At 34.1% G+C, this 15169-nt stretch overlaps 1 protein-coding gene and 1 non-coding gene across 4 annotated transcripts; both read right to left on the bottom strand.

The window, feature by feature from the left end:
* Positions 1-970: 970 nt before the first annotated feature.
* On the bottom strand, positions 971-1043 carry Trnar-acg (transfer RNA arginine (anticodon ACG)). The gene has a single exon. It is a non-coding gene; the product is annotated as a tRNA-Arg (tRNA).
* Positions 1044-7658: 6615 nt separating this feature from the next.
* Positions 7659-11354, bottom strand: LOC145269661 (uncharacterized). 3 transcript variants are annotated; one of them, XM_080125372.1, is made up of 5 exons: positions 11029-11353; positions 10329-10535; positions 9758-10211; positions 8526-9510; positions 7659-8324 (listed from the first exon to the last, which is right to left on the bottom strand). In XM_080125372.1, the coding sequence occupies exons 1-4, from the start codon at positions 11136-11138 to the stop codon at positions 9130-9132; spliced, it is 1152 nt and encodes a 383-aa protein (XP_079981498.1). In that variant the 5' UTR covers positions 11139-11353; the 3' UTR covers positions 7659-8324; positions 8526-9129. The 3 variants fall into 3 exon arrangements, with proteins under 3 accessions (XP_079981498.1, XP_079981499.1, XP_079981500.1); XM_080125373.1 differs by having other exon boundaries at positions 10329-10527; positions 11029-11351; XM_080125374.1 differs by lacking the exon at positions 10329-10535 and having other exon boundaries at positions 11029-11354.
* Positions 11355-15169: the final 3815 nt, after the last annotated feature.

Genomic DNA, 15169 nt, shown 5'->3' with positions numbered 1-15169 from the left:
ACTGAGCGTTTGATGAGCCAATAAAACCTTGAATTTTGAAATGGAAGAAGACGACCTTTTTGAATAACTTAGAAGAAATGATCAACTCCAGACTCCTGAACAAACGTTAATTGATTGCAGCTCTGAAATGGAAATATCCAAGATTTTTAAATTTATTTATTTGTGGCAAAAAAAAACAAAAAAAACATTTAAGTAAATAATAAAAAAAAACATTTAAGTAAATAAAAAATTAAAAAAATATTGCAATTTTCTTGACACAAAAAAAAACATAAAAAGTACCAAAAAATATTGAAACATTTCTTGAAAAAATGTAAACAAAAAAAAAAACAGCATAAACCTACTATTTGGATTCATCGAACTACTGTTCTTATCTTGAGTGTCATTTTCACAAAGTTTAGGTCGATGTAACCTCCGATCTTCTTCAGGTGTATCATGTCGAGCTTGGGAATTTGGTTGGAATTTCAAACAGAACCCTTTATTTACTTTACAGGGGTAGCATGCGCTTGTTCCGTCAGCCATGATAGATAGCTGTCCTAAGTAATTCGCAATTGCATTTTTTGGTCGCCCACACTTGCAAGGGCCTGTGGCTCAGTGGTTAGTGTTCTTGGAAAAATCAATTGTAAAAGTGATATTCTCCTGAAGGTTGAAGGTTCAATCCTTAGTGTAGGTGCTTGAAAAATACAATTGCGAATTACTTAGGACCTCTATTCAGTCATGGTTGACGGAACAAGAGCATGTTACTCCTGTGGATTAAATAAACTGTGAAAATTACACTCAAGATGAGAACAGTAGTCCGATGAATCCAAATAATGCAAAAATAACCAATCCTCATCTCAAAAAATTCAGAAACGTGATAAACAGTATAAACTTTAACAAAAAAAGCGTTTACATAGTTTTGCTAACAATTCTTGAAAGTTAATGCGTAAGGATAATGAGTAAACGTTGGATAAAATGATGGTTAAAATTATTACGAACTTGCCAGGATTCGAACCTGGAATCTTCTGATCCGTAGTCAGACGCGTTATCCATTGCGCCACAAGTCCTGTTCATATGCTGAGAGATGTTACTGCGACTCTATACAGGCAGTGCTAAATTCTGTTGATATGGACAGATAACTTTTTCGACAATTGCATGAAACGGCCCCAAACCCCTTATTTCGGGCTTGTTGTGTGACTCGGCGTTGTTCGTTACGAACCATATATAGATAAAGACAATCTAGGGACTCACACCTTTCAGGGAAAAAAAAGAATTTTTCAATTCAGTGCATCCATTCGAAAGTTTTATTGGTATATATATACACATAAATAAATAAATATTTAGAATTTCATTAATGGTATAGATTATTTTGATCCTACTTACTTCATTTCTCTAAATACCGGGAGCCGTTTTCTTTATTATACAGCATAAATAAGCTCTATTGTTTTAGGGACCTTTGTGGCTTTTGGGCCAAGATCAAAGTTCTTCCCCCGCCCTCGACACAAATGAATGATTGTATCATCATTATTGTTGTCTTTTTTCTTTTTACATGGAAATAAAAAAATGTTTTAAACAATTGGGTTCTAAGTAGTAATCCCCCAGTACGAAAGGGTGAATGTGGCATTATGGTGAATACTATGGTGATACATGCTAAGAGAAACTTTTGTTTAGTTCTGGAGTGACAATGATGACCAACGACCCCCTTTTTTCCCCCACCTTTTGAGTTGGCCTTGTGCCTAAGTTTTTTGTTCAGTTGGAACTTACTTTGTAATTTTAGCTTGAATAAAGAATTTAATATCTCAAAGTGTAGTATCTGTTCCAGCAGATGCTGCAAGCAAAAGTCATTGCCCTTGGGCCAATGAGTTTTTGGTCCATGTAGGGGCAACCCTATATACCAAGAGACTCTCACTATCTAGCTCCCATTTCCCACCTCTCGGGAGCTGGTCCCCTTTTCCCTCCATCCCCCCTCTCTCCACATTAAAAACGGCCTCATGCCTAATTTGCTTAATGGGGAAGCAAATAAACACCACCCAGAATTTTATGCTTTGAGAAATTGCCAAAGCAACCCATCTCTAATCAAGTTTTTATCTTTCTTTCATTATTTTTCTTGGATTTTCCCTGCCGACTGAACCAATTACTTCGAACTGTTGTGGAGACAGATTGTATGAAAGACAGAAAAAAAAAAAAATAAAAACGGCACTTTTGCATTATGCGGACGGTAACTCCAATTTCTTCTTGGTCAAACAAACAAGTTATTTTTTTATTTTATTTTTTTTTTCAAATACAAAAAAATTTGAAAATCAAAACATAAAAATGTATCAATATATAATTGTAAAATCATTTATTGAAAAGTCTGTGTTAGAAAATATAATTTTAATAACACATTTTTGGAATTAAATTAAATATAGTTTTAATTTTTTGTGGCACCTGTTGAAGGGTTAACAACATTATCAGGGTGAAACTTTACAAGGGATTTGTTCAAACACATCTTCCAACAGATTGTTCTGGCCCTGTCGGTGGGGCATTAGAATACACCGACTGCCCCCTGCAGAGAGTAAAAGTCCCTCAATGGGGGTCCTGGATATGACCTTAAACTATATCCAGTGGCGAGGCCCCAGCTTGCGGGCTTTGGGGAGTGTGGAGCCACCCTTTAATTACCATTGCTCCCAGGTCCACTCTGACCCGGAGTGGTAGTACCTGTTAGGGTTCCAACTATGGGTTAAATAGAAACCAACTTGAAAACAACATATATATTCTACTAAAAAGATTTTCTTCAAAATCTTTGGATTCGGCATTAAATAACCCGAAAAGGGTTGATATGCCGTAAAACAAAAACAACCAACCAACCAACAGATTGTTCTTAAATTTCTGCCGCCACATAAACTCTGTTAGGTAGGATTCCACCATGTGTGCGTAGGTTCCGCACTCACTCTTGCTCCGACTTTTAGCATGCTGTCACATATCCTCCACGTGGTTTGTGAACGCGAACGCTATATCACGCATATTTAGGGAATTTACAGCCATTTAAAGTTTCCAAAGAATTTCCCAAAAAGTATGAGTTATCGTCTCCTTGACCGAGAATCGACACTTGGCGACGCACAAAAAAAAAAAAAAAAAAAAATGGCACTGTCTGCATACTGCAGAAGTGCCATAAATACAAATGCCAACTAAACCGCCTACTTTCAACTGTTTTACTTTTTTTACTTGCTTTTATGCACCTCTTTTTCCTTTTTTTTTTTTTTTTTCTTGCTTTCAATTAATCAGAAGTAACTTTTCCAGGGCATTTATCGTCAAGCCTAAATACCATCTGACTTACAAGCTGCGTTTTGTTAATCCCAAAACATTAACTCTGCAATTAGCATCCCAAATTCTCGTATGAAATTTGAAAGACTTGCTTAGTAAAAAAGAGTTATCTCCCATGAACCAATGGCAAAAGCGCCTGATTAGGTTTAATGCTTACACAATTACTTTTTCTCGCAATCCTCTTACGGTGACTTTGCCCCAAAATGTCTCTTTACAAGGGAGATAATTCGGCGCTTCTACACTATTGGAACGAGATTTCGTAGTCGATAAATGGAGTTTTCAGATTAAAAAAAAAAACAAAAAAACAGTGGTTTCAACTTATTTATTTTTTGTCAATTCCAATAAATTACAACGGTAGATTCTAAATTATGCAGTCGGAATTACATGAATATTACTGAATTATTAAACAAAACAACTTTAATCGTGTTAGCAAGTGAAACATTGCCGCCATCTTGTTTAAATCAAAACTGAAAAATTACCTCCCTTTTGAACTCTCTTTGTGTCTTACGATCGTTTTCATCAAATTCTATTTTTTTAATTTTCTTTAATAAATAATTTTCTACTTTATCGATTTTCGTAACTTTTGGATATAATACGAGGAATACGTAGATACCATTGTTTTCATGCGAAATTCAGTATTACGATTTCCGAAATTTCTTTCTGATAGTGTAGAAGCGCCTATAATTCCAATATATGAGTTGTTTCCCTTAAAACTAAAGCAAAAACAAATAAATAAATAAATAAATAAAAATAAAAACGTGCGTGTATAGGTGTGTCAGAAACTTCATGAAAATATTGAATAATTCGACCCCCTGTCTTTCCAAGCTTATAACTACTCGAAAAATGTAATTCAACCCCTATTTTTTTTTTTTTTCACTTAAAGGAGCAAGGACCAAGCTTTCATTCAAAAAAAAAAAAAAAAAATGCAAACAACGTGTTTAAAAAAAAAAAAGGTTTCAAACTTCGGATTTTACAGGTAAATTTCCAAAAAACTTCTTTTTTTGTTGTTTTGAATTAGAATATATTATTTATTGATCTTTTATCTTCGATTTGTGATATATAAAACTTTGGCACATAAATTAATTATTTACTTTTTAATAGACATTTCAAAATGGGGGGGGGCGTGAATTAATTCGACCCCCTGTCTTTCCAACCTTATAATTACTAGAAAAATGTAATTCAAACGCTAATTTTTTTTCAATTAAAGGGGCAAGGACCAAGGTTTCATTAAAAAAACAAAAACAAACAGAAAATACAAACAATGTGTTTTTTTTTTTTTTTTTAAAAAAGGTTTTAAACTTCGGATTTTACAGGTAAATTTCTAAAAAAACTGTTCTTTTTTTTCGTTTTAAATTAGAATATATTATTGATCTTTTATCTTCAATTTGTGATACATAAAACTTTGGTACATAAATTAATTATTTACTTTTTAATAGACATTTCAAAATAGGGGGGGTGAATTAAAAAAAAAACATTGACCCTGAAAATATCGTAAAAATAGAATCAATAGAAAAATTTTGATAGATTTTTAAAGTTTAAAAATTGAAAAATACTGAACTCGTAACATTCAATTAATTTCATTAATGTTTTTTTAAAAAATAAAAAAATATTTCTATTACTTTTTATAAAACTTTATACAATAGTTTATTTTGGAAGTTGTGCGAGCCATTTCTAGTCTCGCACAAAAACACGCGTTCACATCTCAAGCTATATTACTTGTCACATACATATGCGCACACGTCCACACACGTAGATATATTCACGTTCACACACACACACGCTAACGTGCACATGTACGTACAGATGGACGACGTCACTTCCCTTTACAAGGAAATCCACACATGCGCAAAAGACCACCGGAAACAACTATAAAAGCAAGAGACAAGCTGTTTCCAGCCCTTTTTGCGGACCAGCTCTCGAGCTGAGAGGTTCGGCTAACCAGCCGCCTCCCTTTCGGGAGGCGCGCGCGAGCGAGCGCGCGTGACGTCCCCTGCGACTATGTATGGGGCACGAGCTAACAGACAATATGTATACTTTATACGTTTTCTCTCTCGATGGCCTGGATTGACTTTTTCTCATTCTCTCTCTATACTACAATAGACTTTCCTCCTCACCGGCTAACAGCGAGTGATGCACACCAAACTGGATTGAATTTCTTTCTTTCTCTCTCTACAACAATAGACTTTCTCCTTCTCACCAGTAAACAGCAAGAGACGAACACGGACATGAACACGTGTTGTGCCCTTTTCTTTCACTTGTTTCTTCACGAAATAAATCCTAGTTCGTTTAATTCAAGTAAACGCGTTGTTCATTTCTTCCTCAAAGCAATTCATTTTTCCTTTCCCAATTCAAATCATTTCTCATATTTTGTACGACTGGGGGATATATGTATAATATATCCACCAGTCCACTACAAAGTATAATCCATAAAGAAAATAAACAACCCACTTTTAAAAGACAAATTACGAGTTTTTTATATTTTTTTCACAGTTTCGTGTTAGGGGTGTCAAGCGAGTATGGGAACGAGACTGCTAATATACATAGACCGATCATCTGCTAGTTTTAGCCACACTATATCCCCCCTCTCATCTCATCCCATCCTATCCTGTCGGAGCTAAGCATGAGATTCATGTTTCTATTCAGTTAAGTTGTCAGCAGGCAAATAGACCAAGAAGACACTTTCTGACGGAAGTCACGTGATTTCTCGGCATCCACTTTTAGACATGACCCACCTCTCACGTTTTAGGGTGCCACCTTCATCTGGGTACTCCCTTCTTTATCTAACAGTGCTAAAAGGAACCAATGACAACATTTGAATCTTACCTCCCTGGTTGATATTTCTATGGAATAGTTGTACGTCCTTTTTTAAATGCTGGCATTTGTTGGACGTCTTTAAGACGGCATTTCGGGATCTCCACAATGTAGAAAATACAACAGAGAAAAAAAAACTCAGTTAAATTTGGCTTTTTGTGGGATGAGAAAGTTTCGAAACGTAGTTTTGTGTTCACTCTGACAGGACCAGATGAACGAAAAAAAATAAGGAAACGTTACTCCCATTAATTATGAAATTTGTTCTGCCAGGTTTCATCATTTATGGTGACTCTTGGAAAGCCCAGCCAACACTACACACATAAAATGGTAAACCATTCAAAAACATTTGTGAACCAGGAAAACCCCACCATACATACCTAAAATATAGAACATCTCTAGCAAAATATTAAAGAGTGGGTCAGGACGCCTGGCATTCGGTCAGACTACACGCAACAGTATCGTTCAAAAGGTACCTGTTCATTCGAAGTGAAACAGACAAGTTTTTACTGTTATACAAATTTTTGCTGGAAGCGGCCAAAGTATATGAACATCTTGTTTTTTGCTCACTAGGGACTACCCCACCCCATATGTAAAACGATGTAACTTTATTATAAATTAACAGAGCTGGGATTCGGTAGAAAAAATCTACCGCCGGTATCGGTATTCGGTAGCGAGCCATGTCCAATCGGTATCGGTAGATCGGTAGATTTTCAGAAATCTACCGCCGGTATCGGTATTCGGTAGATCGGTATCAGTAGATTAAAAAAGCTCTCTATATAATAAAAAATGCTTTTAAAGGCCCATAACGCACTTTTTAAGTTATTTCTCTGTTACTTAGGTTAATTTAAGAATAGAAGTAAATTAGTACCTTTAATACAATTTTTAAGTTTAAAAATACATAACTTATTTAAAAAGATTTTTATGGGTACAAAATGTTATGATGGATTTTAACAGCACTGGGGGAAATGCCATTATTGAAATAGAGGGACTTTTTTTTTTTTTTTTAATCCAAAAGAAATACTACAAAGTCTGAAAATCTAATCTCCAAAACCTGTATGTAGTTCAAAATTATTGGAACCAAATGAAGGGGGAAACGTATGAAGAAAAAAAACGGGGGGGGGGGGGTAAAAAGAATTAAATTAACGAAGATATCTTTCTAAAGACCAGAATTAACGCCCCCCTCATTCGTTAATTCTGGTCTTTCGACTTCGATATATTTTTTTTAATCTTTTAAACCTGCCGATGTTAAAGTTGAAAAGTATCGACCGAAAGATATCTTCGTTAATTTAATTCTTTTTACCCCCCCCCTTTTTTTTCTTCATACGCTTCCCCCTTCATTTGGTTCAAATAATTTTGAACTACATACTGGTTTTGGAGATTAGATTTTCAGACTTTGTAGTATTTCTTTTTGATTAAAAAAAAAAAAAAAAGTCCCTCTATTTCAATAATGGCATTTCCCCCAATGCTGTTAAAATCCATCATAACTTATTTAATAAATGAATTTCTCACTCAAAAAATAAACATCAAACTAAAAAAAACGTTAAATTTAAACAAACTCGACAATACAGTATTATTTATTAATTTTTAAACATTTTATTAAATTTTACAAAATAAATCACAAAATAAATTTCTTCCCAACACAAAAAAATGAAGTCGTCTTGAGCCTCCTACTCCAGGTCGGTGTCAGCACTTTCCTTGAGGTCCTTCTTGAGGAAGCTCTTAAATCTCTTGCTATTGCCCTTTAACATTGCCAACTGCTCAAAGTTGTTTGCAGTCAGGGAGGACCTCTTGGGGCGGAGGATGTCGCTAGGGGTGCTGAACAACCTCTCAGCGGCAGCGGAACTGGGCAAGGAGGTGTTGTATTTGATAAACAACTTCACCCAGGCATCGCGGTGGCCGACAGGAAACTGCTCCTTCCTGACGACGTGGTCCCTGGCCCTGACCCAGTTGATGACCTCCAGCTTGATGGCCTCCTCCAGCGTAGAGTTGTTGGCTGGGGTGGTGGAAGTCGAAGGCCCATAGAGGTCATCATAGCAGAAGTACTGATCCGAGCAACCCTGATCAGCAGCAGCCTCCAGCGTAGGGGTTGGACTGATGATGTCGACCAACTCCCTAACAAGCCTCTCCTTGATGGTGGGGTAGTCCTGCTCCGCAAGGCAGTAGATGGCCTGGAGAGTGTGAGCTGGGTGGGTGGCGGTGGCCATCAGCAGGTTCTCCTCTACAGGTGACCAAATCTAATAAAAAAAAGCACATATAAGTTTTTATTTATAAAAGTTCTTTAAAATCAATCATTTCTTTAAAGTTTTATCTAAACAACTTAATTATATTTTTTATTTAAATTTTAGTTTTGAATAAAAGATAAAATTAAAAATGCTAAGAATTTTTTACAAGTTTTTAAAATTTTATAAATGTTTTTGCAGGGGATTTTATCTTACCTGTTGGCAAAGCCATTAGTGAGGTTATCCTGGTCGAGGAGGTAGTCCACAAGCTTCTTGGCGTGTTTGAGGTTGCGGCTCTGCTGCTGCTGGAGCTTCTTTTTGAGGAGCATCAAGTCGGGCAGGAGGTTGCCCATGTAGGCCCACCTGTCTGACTGCATCCTGTCTAGGCAGGTGGCGACAGGCTCCATTACATCCACGTATTCCTTGATGATCTCGGCATCCTTCAGAGCCCTGGTTGGCGAGGATGTGGTTGATGGCAACCTTGGCATCCTGCTTCTCCAGCACAAGCTCCATGAGGGCTTTCATGGAGTTGAAGTAGCTGCTCCACCTCGTAGCTAAAGGGGTGATGAGCCTTCTGCCACCCAGAGCCTCCTTTATTTTATTTGCGTAGACAGAGGACCTATTCTGCAGGTTCCACAGGGCCTGGGCCTTGGCCCCAGGCCTCCTAAAGACAGCCCTGGACCCAGTGTTCCACTCAGGCACCTTTGCCACGTCCGTCGTGGCCAACAGGTTGAGAGTGTGAGCATTGCATTTAAAATGTTGCGGAAGCTGTGACTCATCATCCCCCCTGTTGCGCAGCATGTCCGAGACGTCGACGACCTCACTGTTGATGATCGCCTCTCACCTTGTCGGTCTGCTCCTCGAGCTGCTTCTCTGTCAACTCTGGCCTGGTGGTGGTGTCGGCGGCAAAGTGTTCGAAGGCTGCCACGTAGTTGCACCCATTGTCGGTGGTGCAGTGGGTGATCTTGTTGCTGATGTCGAACTCCGCGAAGATGTCAGACAAGTTCCTTGCCAGAAATCGTCCCGTCTGCTTCTCCATCAGCTCCCTGCACACAAGAGTTGCTGCCTTCCTCTCCAAAGTGATGGGGTCGATCCAGTGCGCCGTGCAGCCGAGAAAGGCCCTCCTGTGGGATGTCCAGGAGTCGGCGGTGGTGGCTACAAGGTCGACGTCCTGCAGGGTGGCCCTGACCTCATCCTTGACCTGCCAAGGAAATTAGACTTGATAGAATGCTCTTTAAAAAATAAAAAAAGTTTTGCTTTTAGTTATAAATTATTAAATTAAAACTTAACGAAGTTAAAACAAAAAAAACCCTTAAATGTAACTTTAAAAAAGCTTTAAGTTAATAAATAATATGTTAATAGTTTTAAAAAAAATAAAATCATTTTTAAAGTTAAGCTTACTTTCAACGACCTAGTTTAAATTTTAATAGTTAAATTTTTTTTTTTACCTGAACAGCGTACTTGTTGAGCCGCTTGGTGAGGGTCTTTCTGCACGGCATCTTGAACTCTGGCTTGAGGAAGTTCAAGAAGGTCCTCGTGGCCTCGTCCTCGGTGTCACAGAGGGGCTTGAGGCCCTCCGCGAACCAGACCACGTACGCCTGCTGGGCCATCTCCTGCGACAGCTTCGTGGGCCTCTCCGTCGCCTCCCTCGGTGTGATCTGGCGAATGGTCTTCTCTACCCTGTTCGTCGGCTTAAACCGGTTGAGGGACATGGCTTCGTCCAGAGACGACAGCATGGAGGGGTGCTTTGTCTTGAAATGCTTTTTAAGGTTTCCCCTCGACTCGCTGTCGAACCTTATTTTCTGGGGGCACTTGCAGCAGCTGGCCATCCCCTTGTGCAGCATCTTATTGTTTAACTTACTGCCCTTCTGGGAGCTCAGCAGCTTGTAAAACTTGAAGAAACTGAAACAGAAAAGATAAAGATTAAAGAAATTAAAAACTTAAACACTTCTTAAACGCAGTTGCATTAAGATAAAGCTTATAAAGTGATAAAACATAAATTTAAAAATTCCAACTTACTCCTTAATGCCTTGAAGAGAGCCCTTTAGTTCCTCCTCGCCATTCAAGGCCTGTTCCCCTCCCTGGGTCTCCTCGTGGTCGGAGGTTTCTTTGCCGATGGCGCTCATCATGTCCACGCTGCTGCTGTCCAAAGTTTCCAGGCTACTGGTGGACATGGAAGATGCCACGGAGAGGCTCCTGGTGTCCTCCAGGTGGTGGGCTGGATAACTAACATTTTTAGTTACATTTCAATTTTTTAACAAAGTAAAAACTGTCAATCAGAACTTTTCTGATAAAAAAGAAAATGCCTTTTATTTTATTTATTTATTTTTTGTTCAATTTAAATTTAACAAAGTGCCTTATGAAAAGCAAGAGACAAAACTATTTAACAGTTTCAACAAAACGTCTTTTGAAAAAAGGCCTTTTTTAAAAGATAAAAGATTTTAGATTCACAAACACACACACACACACACACACATAAAAGAGAGGGAGAGAGATTAAATTACAAGGAGCCGTATATATATATATATATATATATATATATATATATATATATATATATATATATCACATACACACACATATACATGCACATATGTTTTTTGACTCACCGAATTAAGCGTTTATTTATTCTTTTTTCTTTATAAAGCATTACTATAATTATTTTAAAGTATAGATTAAATCATTTTAGATAAAAAAAAATCATTTAAGTTTTAACTACCTGATAATTGAGGCATCCGAGAGGCTGCTGCGGCTGATGGTTCTCTCTTCCTGGGTATGGGACTGCCTTCTGGGGCCGGGGACCGGGCTACTGGTCAGGAACCTCCTCATGTTTATGACAACTGGAACCTAACCTAACGAACTACATAGAAACTAAATAATAAATAAATACGTGATTTAGCTTGTAGGTCGTGGTGGCCTCAGAACGGCCGGTGATTGGCTAAGCGTGATGACGTCAAATTCCTGGAATCTCCTGCTAACTGCTTCCCATAAGTGCACTTGAACTAATTGAGACTTGTCCATTTCATTTTGCCAAAGCCAACATCGTCTTTGAAGTTTTAACAAAAAATGTCTCGTGCTCGCTTTTTGAATATACCGATCTACCGATTGACAATCGGTATTGATATTCGGTAGTTTTTTCAAAATACCGAATGATCGGTATCGGTAGCAAACATCTACCGCCGGTAGTACCGATCTACCGAATGTCAATCGGTAGTCCCAGCTCTGTAAATTAATATTATCAATATAACTTTTGTACCTTTTAAAAGAAGAAGGGCAAAATAAAACAGTAATAATTATAATTAATTATTTCAAAAAATACTCCCACACTAAACAATAGACTGGAATTGAGCTCCGCTTTTATAATAATATAAGTTTAAAACATAAGAAAAACAATAATTAAAATAATTAAAAAAAAAAAAAAAAAAACCTTGCTTGAATAGTCATCTCCATTGATTCACAAACGCAACAAGTATTTCAAACAGCAACTGATTTATTTTAACGTTCTCCTAACGTCATTTTTTGTTCTATATTTCACGGTATCACGTGGCAAACTCTGCGGCTGCTTTTCCAATTTTGAACACTCTTCTGCTGTCTTCTCTTGAAAAAGGACTAATAGGTCTGAAATATATTGAGATTTATAACACCATTGAATACAACAGAAAAAAAAATGACTGTTGTTTAGAGTTAAAATTTGTGTGAAAAAGAAAAAACAAACAACAAAAAAAAAGAAATTTATTTCTTTTGTTTTCATTTAATTTTACTCTATATAAAAAAAAATCTCGCATTGTTCTTGGCTTTTAATTTTACCTTATAGTAATAATTTTATAAAAATTTTTTCATTGAACGAAAATAATGAAATTGCGAGACGAAAATCGTGTTTATATAATTGGCGCTTTAAAATAACGTTCCCATGTAGTAGACATTCTAAACATGAAAACATACCCGTATTAAATAAATCTAGCAAAAATCAACTAATGGTCAGATTTTCGTGAAATTTTCGATACTTATCTATTTTAGAATGAAATTACATATAAAATGCAGTTTTTGTAAAATATACGAGGAGAAATATTTTTTTAGTGCTATTTATTTTTTCGAAATTTGAACAAAATATATTTAAATCTATCAAAATTTCTATTATTATGAAACATAAGAGTTCAAATAAGTAAAAATTATTTATTTTTAAAAAATTTAAATACACATATTGAACAAAAAATTACCTTGAATTTGCAATTAAAAAATTGATATAAACTTAATATTATTATGTTTTTGTTAAATAGCGCTTTTTCGAATTAATATATACTATAATCAGTTGAATTGCCAAGAAAAAGAAACTTCGTAAACATTAATTAATTTTTAAAAGATTAAAACGATTAAAATTCCATTATTTCAAAATGTTCCATTACAACATAGATTTTTAATTAATTGTATTTAAATGTTTTTTAAATATTAAGTTTTAATATAAACATGATACTTGTCAGCTATTTTATCGCCAGATTAAAACCAATTTGAAAATATTATTGCACAAATATTAAGCATTTTGTACCCCCTCATATTTTGTTTGTCTCTTTTTACCGAACAAAATATGAAACCCCGTAGGTAACCAAATGAATATTCAGTAAAACCGTATTTCATATTTAATATACAAATGTTAATAATATTATTAATCGTTAAACTGTGTAAATCTTAAAACCTAACAAAATTATAACAAAGATTAATTATTAATTGTAGTTTGAAGAAGATAAACAAAGGTTTTTAAAAAATCATTAAGTCGCTTCTGCTTTTCCATAGTTCGTATAGTTAACACTAATCTGACGTCACGGAAACATGCGGTCTAATCTTCACAATCGTTTGGTTATCCCTATTGCTCACCCGGTTCATTTTTTTTTTTTTTAAATCACGCACTTTTCATGATTAAACAAATAATTATTTTTATGATTTAAAAAACAAAAACAAAAAAAAAACACATTCATTTTCGTTTTTTGAAATCAACCGGGTTTTTTTTTCTTACCCAGTTTATTTTTTAAAAAAATCCCGCACTTTTCATGATTAAACAAATAATTATTTTATGACTAAAAATATTCACTTTTATTTTATTTATTTATTTGTTTTTATTTTATTTATTTATTTGTTTTTATTTATTTTATTTGTTTTTATTTTATTTATTTATGTTCTTTATTTATTTGTTTTTATTTTATTTATTTATTCTTATTTTATTTTATTTATTTATTTTATTTGTTTTTATTTTATTTATTTTTTCTTTTAATTTTCTTTTATTAATTTGTTTTTACTTTATTTATTTGTTTTTATTTTATTTTTTATTTTATTTATTTATTTGTTTTTATTTTATTTATTTGATGTTATTTTATTTATTTATTTTATTTGTTTTTATTTTATTTATTTTTTTCTTTTTATTTTACTTTATTTATTTTTTATTTTATTTATTTGTTTTTATTTTATTTATTTATTTGTTTTTATTTTATTTATTTATTTTTTATTTTTTTTATCTTTTTATTTTATTTATTTACTTGTTTTTATTTTATTTATTTTTGGTTTTTATTTTATTTATATTTTATTTATTTGTTTTTATTTTATTAATGTATTTGTTTTTATTTTATTTATTTATTTGTTTTTATTTTATTTTATTTATTTGTTTTTATTTTATTTTATTTGTTTTTATTTTATTTATTTATTTGTTTTTATTTTATTTATTTATTTGTTTTTATTTTATTTTATTTATTAATTTTTATTTTATTTTATTTATTTGTTTTTATTTTATCCTATTCATTTTATCCTTTTTTTTCCATTGGTTAAAATTATTAACACCCTGAAATGTTTGCAAATCTATTAAAATAAATAACGCTACAAACACTTCAGGATGTCATTACTATTGCTAAATTTTATTTTATTAATAGTTGTTGTTTTTTAGATTTTATTAGTAATACTTTTAGTATTTCTAGTTTCCGTTTGTTATTGGTTCGCTTAAGTATCGATGTGTTGTCAACTAAAATCTTCCTTATTTGGGACAGAGGACAGGAATGCTGGTTAGTGAAGTGGTTAAATATGGCGCTGTTTTTGGAGCGATGCATTGCTAATCTCCTTGACAAAGTAGTGGTAGTCAAACCTCTATATATTTACTGTCAGAGAGACAGTCTCCCAAAGGGCATTTGAACTCATATACTTAGTTTGTCCTACTGAGCAGCTCTGTCGAAGGGGAGGAGTTATTAGTTACAATCATGTTGGAGGTTTAAATTTATCATCGTAAATGATATATATATATATATATATATATATATATATATATATATATATATATATATATATATATATATTGTTAGAGTCTACAGGTTTCACATTTTTATTAATAACTAGCATGGGTGCCCGGCATTGCCCGGGTATTTGGAGATGTATGTTGAGCAAAAAAAAAAAAGTGGTCAGTTTATGACCCTTTAACATTTATTGTTTTGGGCTCAAATCAAGTTATTAAGTTAGATCCATGTCCAATGAACCTATATCTAAAATTCCAAGTGTTTAGACCGAAAATTGCTGGAGTAGTTTGGTAGAGTTCTCAAAGGTCAAATTGTTGAACTTTGACCCCTTAATCGCCAAATTTCTGGCCGAAAACCGATCACATCAATTTTCCCAAATCTCAGTACCCTGCATATCAAATTTCGAGTCTGTAGACTTAAAATTGACAGAGTTATTGCATAGGGAAATGCACACACACAGACAAACAGACACTTTCACTTATATATATATATAGATTTTTTAATACTTTTTCGTCTATTCTATAATTATAATGCATTTGATTTTTATAATAAAGTTTTATAAGTGTAGTAGGTGTAGGTGTGGATCCTGTATTA

Source organism: Euprymna scolopes, chromosome 45 (assembly GCF_053919585.1).
Source record: "Euprymna scolopes isolate OS-2025 chromosome 45, ASM5391958v1, whole genome shotgun sequence".
Lineage (NCBI taxonomy): Eukaryota > Metazoa > Mollusca > Cephalopoda > Sepiida > Sepiolidae > Euprymna > Euprymna scolopes.
The sequence above is the reverse complement of the archived record's forward strand: the minus strand, read 5'-3'. Positions and strand labels throughout refer to the sequence as shown.

Bases quoted from the DNA above. Each gene is read 5' to 3' on its own strand.
- LOC145269661 (XM_080125372.1), bottom strand. From the start codon at position 11,138: ATGAGGAGGTTCCTGACCAGTAGCCCGGTCCCCGGCCCCAGAAGGCAG. The intron at 10,212-10,328 runs GTAAGTTGGAAT...TTTCTGTTTCAG, and splicing joins TCTCTTCAAGGCATTAAGGA to TTTCTTCAAGTTTTACAAGC. The intron at 9,511-9,757 runs GTAAAAAAAAAA...TTTCCTTGGCAG, and splicing joins TCAACAAGTACGCTGTTCAG to GTCAAGGATGAGGTCAGGGC.